Genomic DNA, 17256 nt, shown 5'->3' with positions numbered 1-17256 from the left:
TTCAAAAAGTTTTGACATAAGCTTGAGGATCCAGTGAGGAAGTAGTACATAAAGCCTAGTACAATGAAATCATTTGAGTACTAGGTGGTACTTCTGAGGATCTGTATATGAAAATGTTTTGAAGCGAGGTGTTATTGAAGGTTGTATTTGACATCTCCAGGGCCTCTCTTTGTTGATTTTGCTTTGCCTCGAGGCTTGGTACCTTCTTTCCCTCTTCTCCAATGTGGCAATTGACTATCTACTTGCTCCACATTCAACTGTACATATATTTTGCCTTCAATGTAGCCACCGATCTATTTGTCCCACAGACTTATTCTACCCAGCTACTCTGTCTCTATGTCTCATACACTGGCACCCTCAACTCCCTATTAAGATATTTTATTGGATTTCACCGACATATCAACAGCATATCTATGATGTTTGGAATATCTGAATGCGTTGCATTGACATCATAAATATCTTATCTATGTTATATGACTGTCCTTTCTATGCTGCTTATTATAGTATCATTTGAACTCTGTCTGTTAACATCATATTTCTGTTATGTGATTGTGTTACAGTGCTGTTTAATGCGTATATTTCTGATTATATATCATGAGGAGTGTGTGGTGCAATGGTTAGAGCTACAACCCCAGCACCCTGGGGTTGTGGGCTCAAGTCCCACACTGCTCCTTATGATCCTGGGCAAGGAGCCACTGTCCCAGGTAAATTAGATAGAGTGTGAGACCACTGAGACAGATAGGGGGAAAAATGCTTTGAGTAGGCTGAAAGTGGTATATAAATACTAAAAATAAATAATTAAATGTTATTCCTATTTCTAGGATTCAATTTGCCATTGCTGTTAAAAGAAATGTAAGTTTAAAGTCAAGCTAAAACCCTGCTATATCCTGCATTGGATGAAATCTCTTCATAAACGTTTTATATTTGTGGTATATTAGATAAATTGAACTTGAACTTGGTAATACATTCCAAAAATTAAATAATAAAATGTTATAGAACAGTATCTGTACAAGAGAGTATTGTTGGATTGGGGACACATTAAATAATTCAGGCTTCAATATATCACCAGAACTCTTTAAAAGGAATAATTCTTTATATTTCATTGAACATTCATTTAAGTAATAAATATCAATATAGCACATATGAACTACCTGCAAAATTAGCACAGTTGGGCTATAGCAAAGGCCTGAATTTATGTCGACCTCTGGCTATTCCCAGATGGTTTTAGTGCAATTATAGAGTCAAGCCATATGCTTTAATTCAGCAAGAAATGACCAGGATGAACAACCAGCGTGTTCACGTATCTGTAAAGTCTTGCTTTTGACTGGCTGGTGGGCAATACACTCAATCTGCACACTGCATTCATTCATTACATTTAAAAAGACACCCCCACCTTGAAGCCATAATTCACACTAAACAAAACCATGTTAATATTCACAAGCACAACAGCTCCTGCTATCCAAAGAAGTGCTGCAGAGAAGTGCTGCCCGATTCAGGAAAAAAAAATTAGATTCAATTCGATTCAGCCTATTGAATCGATTTTTCGATTCGATTTTCCTGCCCAATTAGGTGTTTGTTTGTTTTTTTCCAAACATCCTGGTGGGTTTATTTTATACTGAATCAGGAGCCAGGAACAGGCGTCAACGATGAGATGAGAACACACGAGAAGTCATGAGGACAAGATGTTGAAAGATCAGCCAGAGGTATGTAGTTCAAAAAGTCACTTTATTGATCAATATGTCACAATAGCTCAAAGACTCGACACTGGCAGTGTTTCGGTGTAGGTGCCTTTATCAAGAGTCTAAGGGGCCATGTTAAAATAAAATGAAATAGAACAAAACGTATATTGTAATCAAAAAAGGTGAAAAAAAAACCATACTTAGAAAGACAGCATAATGCACAGCATAATTAGCTCTTAATTAAAAGCAAAGTAGACTAATAAAATCAACCCTGATAGTTAAGTACAAATAAAAAGTATATATATATTCAGTATGAACCAAAGCAAGCCAATTCAGAAAATTTAAGCACACAAAGCACTCTGAAAACAATAAAAGGGAGATAAAGCCAATATATAGAAAAATCATACAGAGCAATCTAAGGCAATTAGAAAACAATGGAGAAAACGTTTAAAAGCAATTGAGGCATAAACTAGGCAATAAGGAGAAATTTTACAGAAAGTAGTTGGGACAAAACAAGTAAACAGAAAGGTTATACTAAGTAATCTCAAACTGTTAAAAATAAATTTGGAAAACTATTAAACGAGGCTTCAAACTGAAGGGGAATAAGATAACATTTAAAATGTAATAGGAACATCGTATTAAAAAAATCCTTAAACGAGGCATCAAAGCAGAAGCAAAATAAGATAAAGGACGGGAACCTATGTTCACAACTGAATGCATTGCAAGGTCACCCGAAATGCATAATTAACACAATTTAAGGATGATCATATGGCAATTAAGCTTCATGCCATGCTGTCATCCATAATAAATTATTTTGTGGCAAAAAAAGTCTAAAGGTAATAATGTAAAGGGGCAAATAAAATGTGTTTAGTAAGTAAGATAAAAGCAGTAAAAAAACAAAACAAAAAAACAAGACGTACAATTGCGACCAAGGTTGGGCTAATGGGAGGACGACTAGAAAATAACTAGTAAAACGCGCTGGTAACTCAGAGTCAAAAGTATGACTAGGAAATCAAAATAAAAACCTCGAAGCAGAAAGCCATATACGCCTGGGAATATGCATGAAACAACAAAAATGAAAAAGAACTCTGACAAAACAAAATGAAATAACCTGTCTTGAATGTAGGCGGCACTGGAGTCAAAGCACAGTAGAACTGTTAAGTATAACCAATAAGGAAAAGGGGGAGCGCGTGCAGGGGGAGAGCTAAACTAGTCTAGAGAGCCAGAGAGGCAGGTAAGAGGCTGATTAAACGTGCTGCAGTGCTTAGGCACTCCCCGCAGCGTCCTATGGCTTTCCCCCCTGGCCTCTTCCCGACTGACCTTCCACCCTCACCCCCTAAAGCAGGAGCGGCAGTGGCAGTGGACAGCCAGCATGAGGCAGCGCTACCGCTCCTGCTTTAGGAGACCTGAAAGCACGGGGAGGAGGGTTGGTCACCGAATCAGGAGGCCGATTTATTTATTTTTTTAATCGATTCACCTGAAGTGAATCGGTGAATCGATTTGAATCGGAAATTGGGCAGTACTACTGCAGACCAATAGATTTAGAAGATATGCCTCTGATCTTTACAGATTGCCTCCGCAATATAAGGGCAGTTCTGTAATTGCACACTTGTATTTATGTGTCCCTTGATTGTGTAATCGTACAGAATAGTCACACTTCCATGCATACGTGTACACAAACCCACAAAAATATTAGCAAGATACTTAGGGGGTCAATATTCAAAGCAAATTAACAGGCCAGAAATAGCTCCTTAGCTGGCTAGTGCTGCTGACAATAACTGGTTAGTGTCGAACTTGAAACTGTCAATTTTGGGGGCGTTCTGGGGCAGAGTCAGCACTTGACTGGTTAAGTGCCAATATTTAGCATTTAGTTGACCACGTGAACATAAGAAGTGCCTCTGCTGGGTCAGACCAGAGGTCCATCATGCCCAGCAGTCCGCTCGTGCGACGGCCCAACAGGTCCAGGACCTGTGTAGTAGTCCTCTATCTATACCCCTCTATCCCCTTTTCCTCCAGAAAATTGTCCAATCCCTTCTTGAACCCTCTGGTAGCGCATTCCAGGTGTCCACCACCCGTTGGGTGAAGAAAAACTTCCTAGCATTGGTTTTGAATCTGTCCCCTTTCAACTTTGCTTAATGCCCTCTCGTTCTTGTAGTTTCCAAAAGTTTGAAGAATCTGTCCCTCTCTACTCTCTCTATGCCCTTCATGATCTTGTAAGTCTCTATTATGTCCCCTCTAATTCTCCTCTTCTCCAGGGAAAAGAGCCCCAGTTTCTCCAATCTCTCAGCGTATGAAAAGTTTTCCATACCTTTTATCAAACGCGTCGCTCTCCTCTGAACCCTCTCGAGTATCGCCATATCCTTCTTAAGGTACGGCGACCAATATTGGACGCAGTACTCCAGATGCAGACACACCATCGCCCCGATACAACAGCAGGATAACTTCTTTCGTTTTGGTTATAATACCCTTCTTGATTATACCTAGCATTCTATTCGCACTGTGCCGACGGCTTCATTGTCTTATCCACTATTACCCCCAAGTCCATTTCTTGGGTACTCTCACTCAATAACATCACTCCCATCGTATAGCTAGCTGTACCTCAGGTTTTTGCTTCCTACATGCAATACTTTACATTTCTCTATATTGAACTTCATCTGCCATCTCGTCGCACACTCCCTTAGCTCGTTCAGGTCCCTTTATAATTCTTCGCAGTCCTCTTTAGTCTGAGCACCACTAAATAGTTTGGTGTTGTCTGCAAATTTTATTATTTTGCACTTCGTCCCTATTTCTATATCATTTATAAATATATTGAATAACAGCGGTCCGAGCACCGACCCCTGTGGAACATCACTCGTTACCCTCCTCCAGTCCGAGTAGTGGCCCTTCACTCCTACCCTCTACTTCCTATCCGCCAACCAATTTCTGATCCATCTGTGTACATCTCCTTCCACCCCATGGTTCTTCAGTTTCCAAAGTAGGTGATCATGGGGTACCTTGTCAAAGGCTTTTTGGAAATCTAAATATACTATGTGGTCCCCTTTGTCCATCCATTTGTCAATTCCTTCGAAGAAATGCAGTAAGTTCTTTAGACACGATCTCTCCTTGCAGAAGCCATGTTGTCTTATGATTAGAAGTTTATTTCTTTCGAAATGCTCATCGAGGCTGTCTTATCAGCGCTTCCGCCATTTTCCCCTGGACTGAGATTAGATTCACCGGTCTGTAATTCCCCGGGTCACCTCTTGATCCTTTTTTAAAGATGGGCATAACATTGGCTATCTTCCAATCCTCCGGGATCACTTCTGTTTTCAGGGATAGATTGCAAACTTACTGTAGTAGTTCCGCTATTTCCTCCTTTAGTTCTTTCAGTACCCTAGGGTAGATTCCATCCAGGCCTGGCGATTTGTCAGTTTTTAATTTTTCTAACTGCCTACGTACGTCTTCAAGGCTTACTTCCATGGATGTTAATTTATCTGTTTGGTCTCCTTTGAAGATTTGCTCAGGTTCAGGATGTGTCCTCTTTTGTAAATACAGACGAAAAGAACATGTTTAGTCTTTCCGCCACTTCTTTCTCCTCCTTCACCACTTCCTTTCTGTCTCCGTCATCCAGTAATCTCACCTCCTCCCTAGCCGGTTGCTTCCCTTTAATATATCTGAAGAACGGTTTGAAATTTCGTGCTTCCTTGGCTAGCCTTTCTTCATATTCTCTTTTGGCTTTTCTAACCACACGGTGACATTCTTTTTGATACTTCCTGTGCTCTTTCCAGTTCTCCTCAGTTTTGCCTTTTTTCCATTTCCTGAATGAATTCTTCTTATCATCTATCGCTTTCTTCACTTCTTTGGTTATCCACGCCAGGTCTTTTGTTTGATTCTTTTTGCACCCTTTTCTGAATCTTGGGATATGAACCACATAAGCAGGACCACAAATGTGGTGTAGTTGGCTTCAGAAACCCAGAAATCCAATACCGAAGCCCAGACAAGGCCTGGCACTGAATTTCTGGGTTTAACGCCAGTGGTGATCAGCAAAATGATGATCGCTGCTGGCTGAATCTCAGGCTCTTAAGTTGTCATATAAATGGTATAGAAGGTAAATGCAGAGGGGTGTATGTTTATTTAAGATTTGATATACCGCTCCTGCATTTTACTGACCTAAGCGGTTTACAATGTATCAAACTAAAATGAAATTAGGTACTTGAGAAAAACTGTCCCGAAGGCTCACAATCTAGCTAAAGTACCTGATAAACTAAAAATATATAATAACAACGTATAATACATTTCCAAGATCAAAAATCAAAGAGAGAGAAAATAGAAAGAATGAAAAAAGATAAAAAATTAAAAATAAAACAAATTTAAGAGATAGAAAAGTCTCTGAAGTGGCCTGATAGCAAACAGTCCTATTTTAGTGCATAGCCCACTTCACAGATCCATCACTGGCAGAGCTTGAGAGCATCAAAGAAATGAACATTTCTAAAACATATCCACTAAAACTGTTATATGAAATAAATAATCCCAAATCAACATGAATCAGCACAAATTAATACAGATTAAGGCAGATTGCGGTCCCCATTCCATTATTCAATGCGGGAGAGCCATTTGAAAAAAAAATGTGCTTTTAGATGTCTCTTAAAATTTTGAAATGATTCTTCCTTAACTCTACTGGTAAATTGTTCCACAATATTGGAACCAAGTAAAAAAAATGCACCATTTCTGGTTGAGGCAAGGTGAGCTTTTGAGATATGGGGCACAGCTACTCTATGGTCATTTAAAGATCTCAACAAGCGACTAGATGTGTAAAATAAAAGAGTTGTTTTTCCCCATGTTCAGCTAGCTGCAATTACTGCTCCTTTTGGACATATGGATGCCGGGATGTGCAGCTCTGCTGCTATTTTACAAGAAGCTTTATATTTGGGAGAGCCTCTTGTAAAATACTGTCCTGACTTGGATGTTAGAACCCCCTCTGCATGTCCTTTCCAAAATCTGCCTCATAATATACAACCTTTCAGGAGAACAAACCCACATACACTACTAGTGTGCGATGTCCCTACAAATTCAAAAGAATTTAGAAAAATAGTTTTACAGTAGACTCAGTTAACCGGCATCCATGGGGATTCATAGATGCTGGATAAATGTAGTTTCTGGTTGCTTGAGAGTTACTATTAAAAATAGGCCTAACTAATACTATACCCCATACTATGCCATACCATAAACTGTTCCAGACAAACTAACGGACATGTGGTAGGCAAAGCGTGGGCGTACTCAGGTGTGGCGTGCCAAATTTACACTTAAATTTCCACCAGAAATTGATTTTATTTAAAGTATTACAGTATTTCTTTGATTTTTTTTTTTGCTGGTTGCTTGAGTTCCAGTTAATAGAGTCTACTGTATATATATTACTACAAAATAATTTCATATGCCTGATTTTCAAGCCAGTTAGTTCCAACTTCAGTTACCAAATTCATTGTCCTTCAGTTAAGGAGAACAGAAGACAGTGGGAAAAAACCCCCAAACAAAAAACGACTCATAAAAAAATCTATGCCTTGTTAATATTTCAGTAGCTTATATATGAGAAGCTTCTGCCTACTGTAAACATGGATTTTCCTCAAGGAAATAACTCACAACGAATACCATCACAATAGCTCACTGTGCACATCACGCCGGGGTAAACACAGGAAATGTCTGCTGCTCATGGAAACTGAGCCATCTTCATATCCTAAGTTAGCATTAGAGCACTTGTGCTTGAAATAACAGGAAAAAAAGTTACAGAAGCAATGGGTCTAAAACAGTGAATTGTGACACGTTAGTGTGCCTCCTGAGATTTCAGGTGTGCCGCAAGATGCTGGGGACGAGGAGGCCCTGGCTGACTGCCTACAGGACGGGCCTTTCGTGGCGAGAGGCACATCCTGTAGGCCAGGGCCACATTTTGGATTTGTAGGTACGTGGAGGGCTGCAGAAAAAATAGTTCATGTCTTATTAAAGAAGTGAAAATGCATGGAGGTTTGCAATGAAGTAGAAGACATGCTAAGAAATGTGGTATCTTCTATTTAGCCATCCATAATTCTGCAGCCATGATTTGAGTGGATGTTCTTTTGTGGACCTATTTAAGATTTTTAAGACTCCTGAGGCAGGCCATCTTGGCCGAAACATGTACATGTCGAGTCACTGAGTTACTTGTGGATGACATTTTTGCAATACATTTGAGTTCACCAGTCTGTATAGGATATTTCCACTTCTTGTCTTGCGATCTTGTGTTTGTGGATTTGACTCTCCTGTTTTGTACTACTCTTAGGGCTCCTTTCACTAAGCTGTGATAGCGTTTTTAGCCCGCGCTACGCGGCTAGAACTAACGCCAGCTCAATGCTAGCGTTAAGGTCTAGCGCAAGCTAAAACCGCTATCACAGTTTAGTAATAGGAGCCCTTAGTTACAATACACCAAGCAAGAGACAAATAGCAACACAGAAAATGTGACCCTGATCACGTTAATAACCATAACATGAATATAGGTGTCAGATGTTCACAGCCCTATGCTACACTTTTACTCCCTCTGGGTAGTAAATTGAGTTTTCAGCCCTTGAAAAAGTACAAACACCAGGGGACACTCAATGAGATTACATGGGAATACTTTTAAAGCAGATAGGAGAAAATAGTTTTTTTTACTCAAAGAATAATTAAGCTCTGGAACTCGTTGCCAGAGGATGTTTAAAACGTTTGGACAAATTCCTGGAGGAAAAGTCCATAGTTTGCTATTGAGACAGATATGGGGGAAGCCACTGTTTGCCCTGCGATCGGTAGCATGGAATGCTGCTACTAGTTGGGGTTCTGGAATCTTGATACTCGGAGGTTCTGATTTGTTGCTACTATTTGGGTTTCTGCCAGGTACTTTTGACTTGTATTGGGGCCACTGTTGGAAACAGGATAGTGGGCTAGATGGGCCACTGGTCTGACCCAGTAAGGTTGTTCTTATGTTCCTTTCCCCCAGCAACCAACCCAGGGGTCTTCGGTGGAACCCAGGTGGAAGCAGCACTCCTCCACTTTCACCTGGAACTGTGCCGAAATCCATAACCTCACTAGCTGCCCAAATCAGCTACAGGATCTCATCCTAATTTTCAAGACACACTGATTGCTGCTATCTTAGTATTTGCATGGAAAACAGAACCTGAGAAGCAGAAGCATCTGCACGATGAGACCCATTTCACCAACCAAAAACAGTGCATACCCTTTCTGTTGGATCTCACAAATGACAGCACAACGGCTTCTTTTTCTCTTCCTTGGAAGCCATCCACAGATTTGATTTCCAGGTCAGGAAATCTGTGACTGAGATGCTGCCTCAGCATATGCACCTGAAACAAAAATAGCATTGTAAAAGGAAAAGTGGGGGGAAGAGAGATGAACACAGAAGATTTAGAATCAGAAAATAATATTAAAGATTGAACTAGGCCAGTTACTGGGCAGACTTGTACGGTCTGTGTCTGTGTATGGCCGTTTGGAGGAGGATGGGCAGGGGAGGGCTTCAATGGCTGGGAGGGTGTAGATGGGCTGGAGTAAGTCTTAACAGAGATTTCGGCAGTTGGAACCCAAGCATAGTACCGGGTAAAGCTTTGGATTCTCGCCCAGAAATAGCTAAGAAGAAAAAAAAAAAAATAATAATAATTTAAATTGAATCAGATTGGGCAGACTGGATGGACCATTCGGGTCTTTATCTGCCATCATCTACTATGTTACTATGTATGTTACTATGATTTTTTTTCTTCTGTGAACTGACTTCAGACCTAGTTAAGGTTTAAAAAAAGAATACTTGTAGGCTTGCACTTGGCTAAATTAGTAACACAATTGATCCATAGTTCTCTAAGTTGATTTTAACTTTATTATTTTGTTCAATCTATTTGTTAAACAACAGTATAATATAACATAAAAGATAAGAACATAAGAATTGCCACTTCTGGCTCAGACCAGTGGTCCATCGTGCCAGCAGTCCGCTCACGCGGCAGCCCTTTGGTCAAAGACTGGCCCTACCTGTGTATGTTCCAGTTCATCAGGAACTTGTCTAACTTTGTCTTGAATCCCTGGAGGGTGTTTTCCCCTACGACAGACTCCGGAAGAGCGTTCCAGTTTTCTACCACTCAGATTGCAACAGAGGACATAATTTGAGGTTGAGGGGTGGTAGATTCGAAGGCAATGTTAGGAGATTCTACTTTACGGATAGGGTGGTGGATGCCTGGAATGTGCTCCCGAAAAAGGTGGTGGAGAGGAAATCTGTGACTGAGTTCAAAGAAGCGTGGGATGAACACAGAGAGGAGCATAATTGAAAGTCCGTTTACGTCCATCTCGCAAGTCGTCCAAAGTTAAAATGAGCCTAAGACACATTTTCGAAAGAGAAGTCCAACTTTTTTTTTACTTTCGAAAATCGTCTAATTATACGTCCTGCCGATCTGATTGTCCAAGCTGCTAATTGTCCATCTTTATACCACATTTCTGTCCAACTTTCCGTCCAAGTCCAAAACACCTAGAACAAGCCCTGTTGGACGTGGGAGGGTTCTGCAAAGTGATGGATTGAACACCCAGACATGCCACCTAAATAGTGGGGTACCTTACAGGGCATTGCTGTGAAGTTCACAAAAAGGGTTCCATGGCTTCTCCCTACAGTTCCCTTATAGGTCACGGAGAGCCTCCCAAACCACCTCCAGAATCCCCTAGACCCACTTATCTACCACCCCAATAGCCCTTATGGCTTCAGGAGCCACTTATATGCCAGTAAAAAAGGGTTTTGGGGGTGTATAGGGCAGTGCACATGTTTCAGTATCAATGCAGTGATTACAGGGGCTTATGTGCATGGGTCTTCCTCTCTAAGGGTCCCTAACCCACCCCAAGACGTCTTAAGCTGCCTCTGAGCTGGACGACTAGGCTTTCCTATGCCCGGCTGCCAGGTGATGATGGACTGGAGGCTGAAATTTAAAGTTGTGAATAAAATTTTTATGGGGGTGGGGGGGGTCTGTGTTATGTGTTTGCAGTGCTTATCTGGTGAGTTTAGATGGTTTTTTGTGACAGACCATTTTTTAAATGGTAACGTCCAAGTTCCGTCGATCCTGGGCTATACATGCTGTACGACTAAGTCTAAGCCGACCCACGTCACGCTCAACTCCCGCCCTTGACACGCCTCCTGAAACGCCCCGTTTAGCTTTGGATGTTGAGCGGCACTATGAACTAAACTAAACTAAACCTTAGGTTTGTATACCGCGCCATCTCCACAAGCGTAGAGCTCGGCACGGTTTACAGGGTTAGGTTGAAAAGGAGCTACAATGAAGGATTATAGGAAGGTTATAGGTTATGAAGGCCTAGGTTGTTTAGAAATATGTCCAAAACCCATTTTTATTTTTGGCGCTTGGATGTTTTTGAGAAATGTTCATCCAAGTGCTGACTTAGGCTGGTTTTTGGACATTTTTCTCTTTCGATTATGAGCCCCATAGGATCTAGAATCAGAAAATAATATTAAAAATTGAACTAAGGCCAGTTCTGGGCAGACTTGCACGGTCTGTGTCTGTATATGGCCGTTTGGTGGAGGATGGGCTGGGGAGGGCTTCAATGGCTGGGAGGGTGTAGATGAGCTGGAGTAGGTTTTAACGGAGATTTTGGCAGTTGGAACCCAAGCACAGTACCAGGTAAAGCTTTGGATTCTTGCCCAGAAATAGCCAAGAACTCGGGGCTGCAGCTGAAGGGCCTCCACACATGCGTGATGTCACAAGGGGGCATGGCATCATCACATCGACATCTGCACATGCCCGGAGGCCCTTCAGCCGCAGCCCCGAGTTTATTGTTCTGCAGCTGGAAAACGTTTGTGAGACACTGCTGTGGATGATGAAGAAGAGTATGGTTGACAAGACCAAATGCAGCTTGCTAACTCTGAAATTGGTACCCAGAGTGGGGAGGGGGGGAGTGAGGGTGCAGAGTGGAGGAGAGGTGCCGGTGCTGGCTGACTGCCTGTAGGTTGTGCCTCTCACCATGAGAGACACGTCCTGTAGTTACTCAGCTGGTGGTGGAACCTCTCCTCCTTGTCAGCGTCTTGTGCCACGCCCGGAATCTCGCTGCAGAACACCAGAGTGTGCCGCGGCACACAGTTTGCGATACACTGGTCTCCAGGAAATAAGTCTACAGGTAGTATCTACTCATGGTTTGTATCTTATCTCATTTATTTATTTTAGGTATTTATATACACTTCTCCCTCCGTATTCATGGGGGATGCGGGCAGAACATAGCCGTGAATACCGAAAAACCGCAAATAACTTTTTGCATGTTATTCGCAGTTTTTCGTACAATAGACCTGAAAAAGATAATAAACCGCGAATAACCCGACCTGCGATTTGCTCCGTACATCGCCGGGAGCAGCGATTTCCAATGTGAAATGCCGGGTTCAGTGACGAAAATTAGGGGGCAGAGTCAGCAGCTGAAAAATTGCGAATAAGCAAATTCGCAGATACGGAAACCGCGGTTTACAATCAGGTGCTCAAGCATTTTCCCTATCTGTCCTGGTGGGCTCACAATCTAACGTACTTTACGGACAGATCCTTCCGAGTGAATCTGGCACAACTCTAACACCATCACATCCTCTTACTTGTGGAGAGCAAAGAAAGCAATGTTAGATGCACACAAGTATGCTTGTAAACAACTGAATTTTATCGCCGATACACATTCATGTAAACATCTAGGTATGGATGTCTACACCAGCTAGAGGGCTCCTGTAAGTGATTTGGCCTTAAGTGTTTTTGCACTAGTATTCTATGAAGAAAGTAGGTTCCATAACACGCTTATAATAGGAACCATAACCAGTACTTTTAGTCGCTGCTTGAGCTGATATCTGACAACAGATCGGCATCATTGGGATCAAACTACAACTCATTCCAACTTTCCCAATCTATTTTCGTTATGTGGTCAAAATTAACGACCATTCCTACTATTCTGCTTTAATTTTGTTTCGTATGTTTCTTTGGAAAAAAGGGACTAGGACTAGGTATTTATTTTATATAGTGGTTCAGGATTCAATGAAATGCTAGCCACCATCAGACATAGGGCTCTCTTTTATCAAGCCGCGCTAGCGGGGTTAATGTATGCGACTTTTCATCACGCGCTAACCCCACGCCGGCCTAAAAACTACCGCCTGCTCAAGAGGAGGCGGTAGCGGCTAGCACAGCCGGCGGTTTAACGCACGCTATTACGTGTGTTAAACCCTAGCGTGCCTTGATAAAAGGAGCCCACAGACTTCAGATGAGCTTGAAATTGATCGATACTCACTAAGATAAGTTTGTGAATGGTTCTAAATTCTCTGAAGTTTAGTTAAGTAGAGTCAAGTTTTCTAACACATTTTTAGATTCTCCACCGGGACAAATAGTCAGCTTGACTACTGCAACATCTCCTATTTAGCAATCTCCCCAAAGAATATGCGACGTCTTCAAATAATGCAAAACGCAGCAGTCAGACTTATCTTCGGGCTGAAGAAATTCGACCACGTGACACCCTATTACCGGCAGTTGCACTGGCTGCCGACAGAAGCACGCGTAAAGTTTAAATTCGCCTGCCTCTGCTTCAAAGCCCCCAAATACATAACAGACCTTTTCTCCTTTTCCACCAACAGACGCAAGAGAAGCACACAAACTTCATCTCCCTTCCAGTTAGAGGCTGCAAACTGAAAAAAACATCACAAATACCTTCTCTCACACCAAGCAGCCATATGGGGTAAAGACCTAGATCAATTGCTTTCACCAACCACTTATGAGGAATTCAGGAAACACCTAAAAACATACCTGTTCCTGAAATACCTAGACAACTGACCCGCTCTTCTCTCTCTCCACAATAAAGGCCCTCCCAATCTCTTTTCCATTCCCTCTCCCCTCATAAGTCCGCATAGAAGTTCACGGTTCAGCAATTTATATAAACTATTATCATATTGTAATTTTTTTCGCTGTATTTTTGACATGCGTTACTTTTTCCTAACGGGTCCTCTCAGAAATTTCCTAGCAAACTGCATAACCTTTATTCTCACTCAGCTAACTGTATATTTATATTTTTTGCTTTCTTTAAATTTCTGCACTCTGTATTTCCTCTGATCATCTGCATATTGTAACTCGCTGAATGTTCAGCTTCCTTGATTGTAAACCGCCTAGAAGTCGCAGTCCCAGTTTCTGGAGAATTTGAGCTACAGAGAACGCCTCGAGAAGAGAAGACTGTGAGGGGATATGATAGAGACTTAGACCAGGAATCAGCATTACTAACATTTTCAGATGTGACACGGACAAGAGGTCATAGCCTGAAACTGAGCGGCAGCAGGTTCAGGACTAATGTCGGAAAGTTCTGTTTCGTACAACGAGTGGTGGGCACTTGGAATGCTCTCCCGGAGGAGGTTGTGATGGAGACTACTGTTCTGGGTTTCAAACGCAAGTTGGATGCATACCTTCTTGCTAATCATATTGAGGGATACGGGAAATCCGGGTCTCCATAAAGGAGTACCTAAATGAGCTTCCGCGGTGTGCGGATCGCCGGACTAGATGGACCTAGGTCTGATCCGGAGAAGGCATTTCTTATGTTCTTGTGGCGGTATAGAAGAATAAAGTTATTATTATTATTAAATAGGGAAAATGCTTGAGTACCTGATTCTAAACCACATAGGGCTCCTTTTACAAAGCCGCACATAGCGCGTGCTATAAATAGCCACGCGCGCTAGCCGCTACCGCCTCCTTTTGAGCAGGTGGTAGATTATTGGCTAGCGCACGCTAATCCGGTGCGTGCGTTAAAAACGCTAGCGCACCTTTGTAAAAGGAGCCCTTAGATAACCTTGATAGATGGTACATAAATACCTAATAAATCCCCTCCTTTACTAATGCGTGGCGCGGGTTTCAATGCTGGCAGCGGCGGTAACTGCTTTGACGCTCATAGGAATTCTATGAGCGTCGGAGCAGTTACCTCTTCTGCCAGCGCTAAAACCCGTGCCAAGCATTAGTAAAGGAGGGGGGGGGGGGGAATAAATAAATTCAGCTTTTTAGGAGGTATTTTTTAATGCCAATGATAAGATTAGAGTCTACACTCAATGGTGTTTTACAGCTCATTCAGGCTTTTTCCATCTATTTTCTAAGCAGCATTTTGGATCAAAATTTATGCCATATGAACACATTTTTCAATGGAAATGTCCTTAATTGTTTAAAATTGCAGCTGTTTTCTATAGTAAATTGCACCTAATTGGTACTCAACATTTCTTTTCCTTTTTCATTGCAATTTTTCTAAACGCTATCATTTCAGCTGTCAAATGGCTGGCTTAACGAGCCACGTATGCTCCTTTCTAAAGCTGACATCTTTACTCTGAATAAAGCTCCTTCCAGTCTAATCTAATTTATAAATCAAAATACCGAATCTATATTTGAACACTGGGCTCTATTACCGCAGCACTTTCAAAGAATTGTTCGGTTGTCACCTGGAGATTGTAGGGCGCAATGACTGCCATGTCACTCGTTTTAACACCAGCTTCCATCAAAGCCTGGAGGTGCAAACCAACAAGGCGGACTTCGCCTAGAGCAGAAAATAAAAATATTTTCAGTTACTTTTTTTTAAACAGTATAGAAAAGAAACCCACGCAATCCAACTTAGTACAGATCTTGCTAGGAATTGGCTTCTCGCCACCTAAACGTACACAATTTTCATCTTAAAATAAATTCCAGAGAAGCAGCGAGGGACACGATGTCCTGCAAAATAAATAATTGCTTATACACATTGGAAAGTTACTCTGAGGCTAGTGGAAATTGAGTCTCCTAGAAATGCACACACAATTCTAATCTGAAATAAATTGAATTTTACTATTGATGATAAATAATCCGCCTGACTTTGCAGAGCAATTGAATAGACAAAAGATTTTTTTTTTTTTTTTTTAAAAACCGGCTTTTCTAAGCACTGCAGTTTCACAAACAGATGCATTTATTCTTTGAATATATGATTACACCACTACCTCCTCTGCATCAGAGAATTCAGTACAAGCATGTTGAAGTCCTCAGCAATATGATTCCAGGCTGTGTGCCAACAGAAGCTTATAATGCTGTGTTTGCAGAGATGTGCCCGTTTTGACTGTTCCCAGCTCGTGGGCTGAATGAGCCAGGTGGTAAACCTGGCATTGGCTTCTAAAGAGGCCACAAAGTTGCTTTCACCCTGGGGCTCACTTGTTCCCTAGCACATATTATTGAAGAAGGAATGGATCAGCTGATCCAGAATCCCCTGGGCACACCTTATGAGCCTAGGCTAAGTGGATGGAACCATGTGTAGGTTCCACTTTCTTCCAGGAATGAGACGGTCTGTCATGAATCAAATCAACTGAAACAATTGGAAAGGGTATACAAATTTACTTTAAATAAGACACTTATGATTAAGAAATTCAGACTGGGAAACAACTGGCGTACAGAGTATTAACAGTCTGAGGCAAATGTACAGGTCAGCAAACTCAGTAGTTCAGTGATAGCTGGCTAAGGATTACCACCCAAGTGCCTTAATCAATCGGTTAGTCTATATATGGTGTCACTTGCTTCTGTCCAGACTAATACAGCCACCCCTCTGAAAGTCAGGCCACTTAGAAGGAAGCCCAAAGGAGGCCATTTTGTATAAGTAAATATCAGGCCCAATGTTGTACCTTTATGAAAGCTGCTACTTAGAATGTTTGTTTCAAAGACGCATGCTCTAGGTATGGTGTGAGAAGAATACATACGTCTCCTATTTTGCAAAGACAGAGCACGTCTGCTTTACAAATTCCAGATGTAGACACACATAAGTGAAGATTTTCTGGCATGATTGAAGGAGCAATTCTTTCAGTGTTTAAAACCAAAGATGGACCTCAACCTGGCTCCTAGGATGCCCAGTTTCATAAAACCTGGCATTTGCAACCATAGGTCAGCTCTTATCTGTGTAGGTTGCAAAACATCACATTTTCTAAAGCCCAATTGACATTGTTCCTTTTTTTACAGTAGTCCTTCGTAAAATAGCTGTTCCCACTGTTCATGCTGCAAACTATGTGGGTTGTGTTCATTGAGCCTCTTGTAAAATACTTGGGAAATTCGGAATGTCTTGACTTGGATGTCCCTTTTCCTACCCAGACAATCTATGCAATTTCAACCTTCACATCTAGCCAGCTAATCTTCCTTTTATCAAGTTGCACTTCTGAACAGTGCAGCTTGATAAAAGGGGGGGTGGAAGGGGGGAAATTTAGTAGGAAACCAGTTGAAATTTAGCCAGACAACTTAACTTTCACTGGCTAGGTTAGGTCCCTATTGACACTCTAAAAATCTACCTTTCTATACATAAATGAATCCCATAATCCTACAATGCATATTTAGAAATTGGAGAAAGTAAAAATATTAAAAGGAAAGACTCGTATTCTATCGGCAAAAACTACAAGGGTTAGTCAATAGTACATCTTGTTAAAAAAATAGAAATCTTATTTCAGCACATATTTATTAAAAAAAAAACCACCACCCCCAAAACAGAACAGCCAGAAGAAAGAAAAGTACAAGCCCAAAGTCACATGGCATATTAAAAAAGGAAGGATTTAAGGCTTCCTTCCTTG

The 17256-nt window shown here is 41.4% G+C and overlaps 1 protein-coding gene across 1 annotated transcript in view; it reads right to left on the bottom strand.

The window, feature by feature from the left end:
• Positions 1 to 17256, bottom strand: part of IGHMBP2 (immunoglobulin mu DNA binding protein 2) — an 81553-nt gene that overhangs the window by 13579 nt on the left and 50718 nt on the right. The window contains exons 11-12 of the mRNA XM_033928385.1: positions 15127 to 15221; positions 8890 to 9013 (exon numbers count right to left, since the gene is read on the bottom strand). Coding sequence (XP_033784276.1) covers positions 8890 to 9013; positions 15127 to 15221 — 219 coding nt within the window. The remainder of the gene's footprint in view (positions 1 to 8889; positions 9014 to 15126; positions 15222 to 17256) is intronic.

This window comes from Geotrypetes seraphini, chromosome 19 (genome assembly GCF_902459505.1).
Source record: "Geotrypetes seraphini chromosome 19, aGeoSer1.1, whole genome shotgun sequence".
Classification (NCBI taxonomy): domain Eukaryota; kingdom Metazoa; phylum Chordata; class Amphibia; order Gymnophiona; family Dermophiidae; genus Geotrypetes; species Geotrypetes seraphini.
This window is presented reverse-complemented; position numbering and strand designations above follow the sequence as displayed.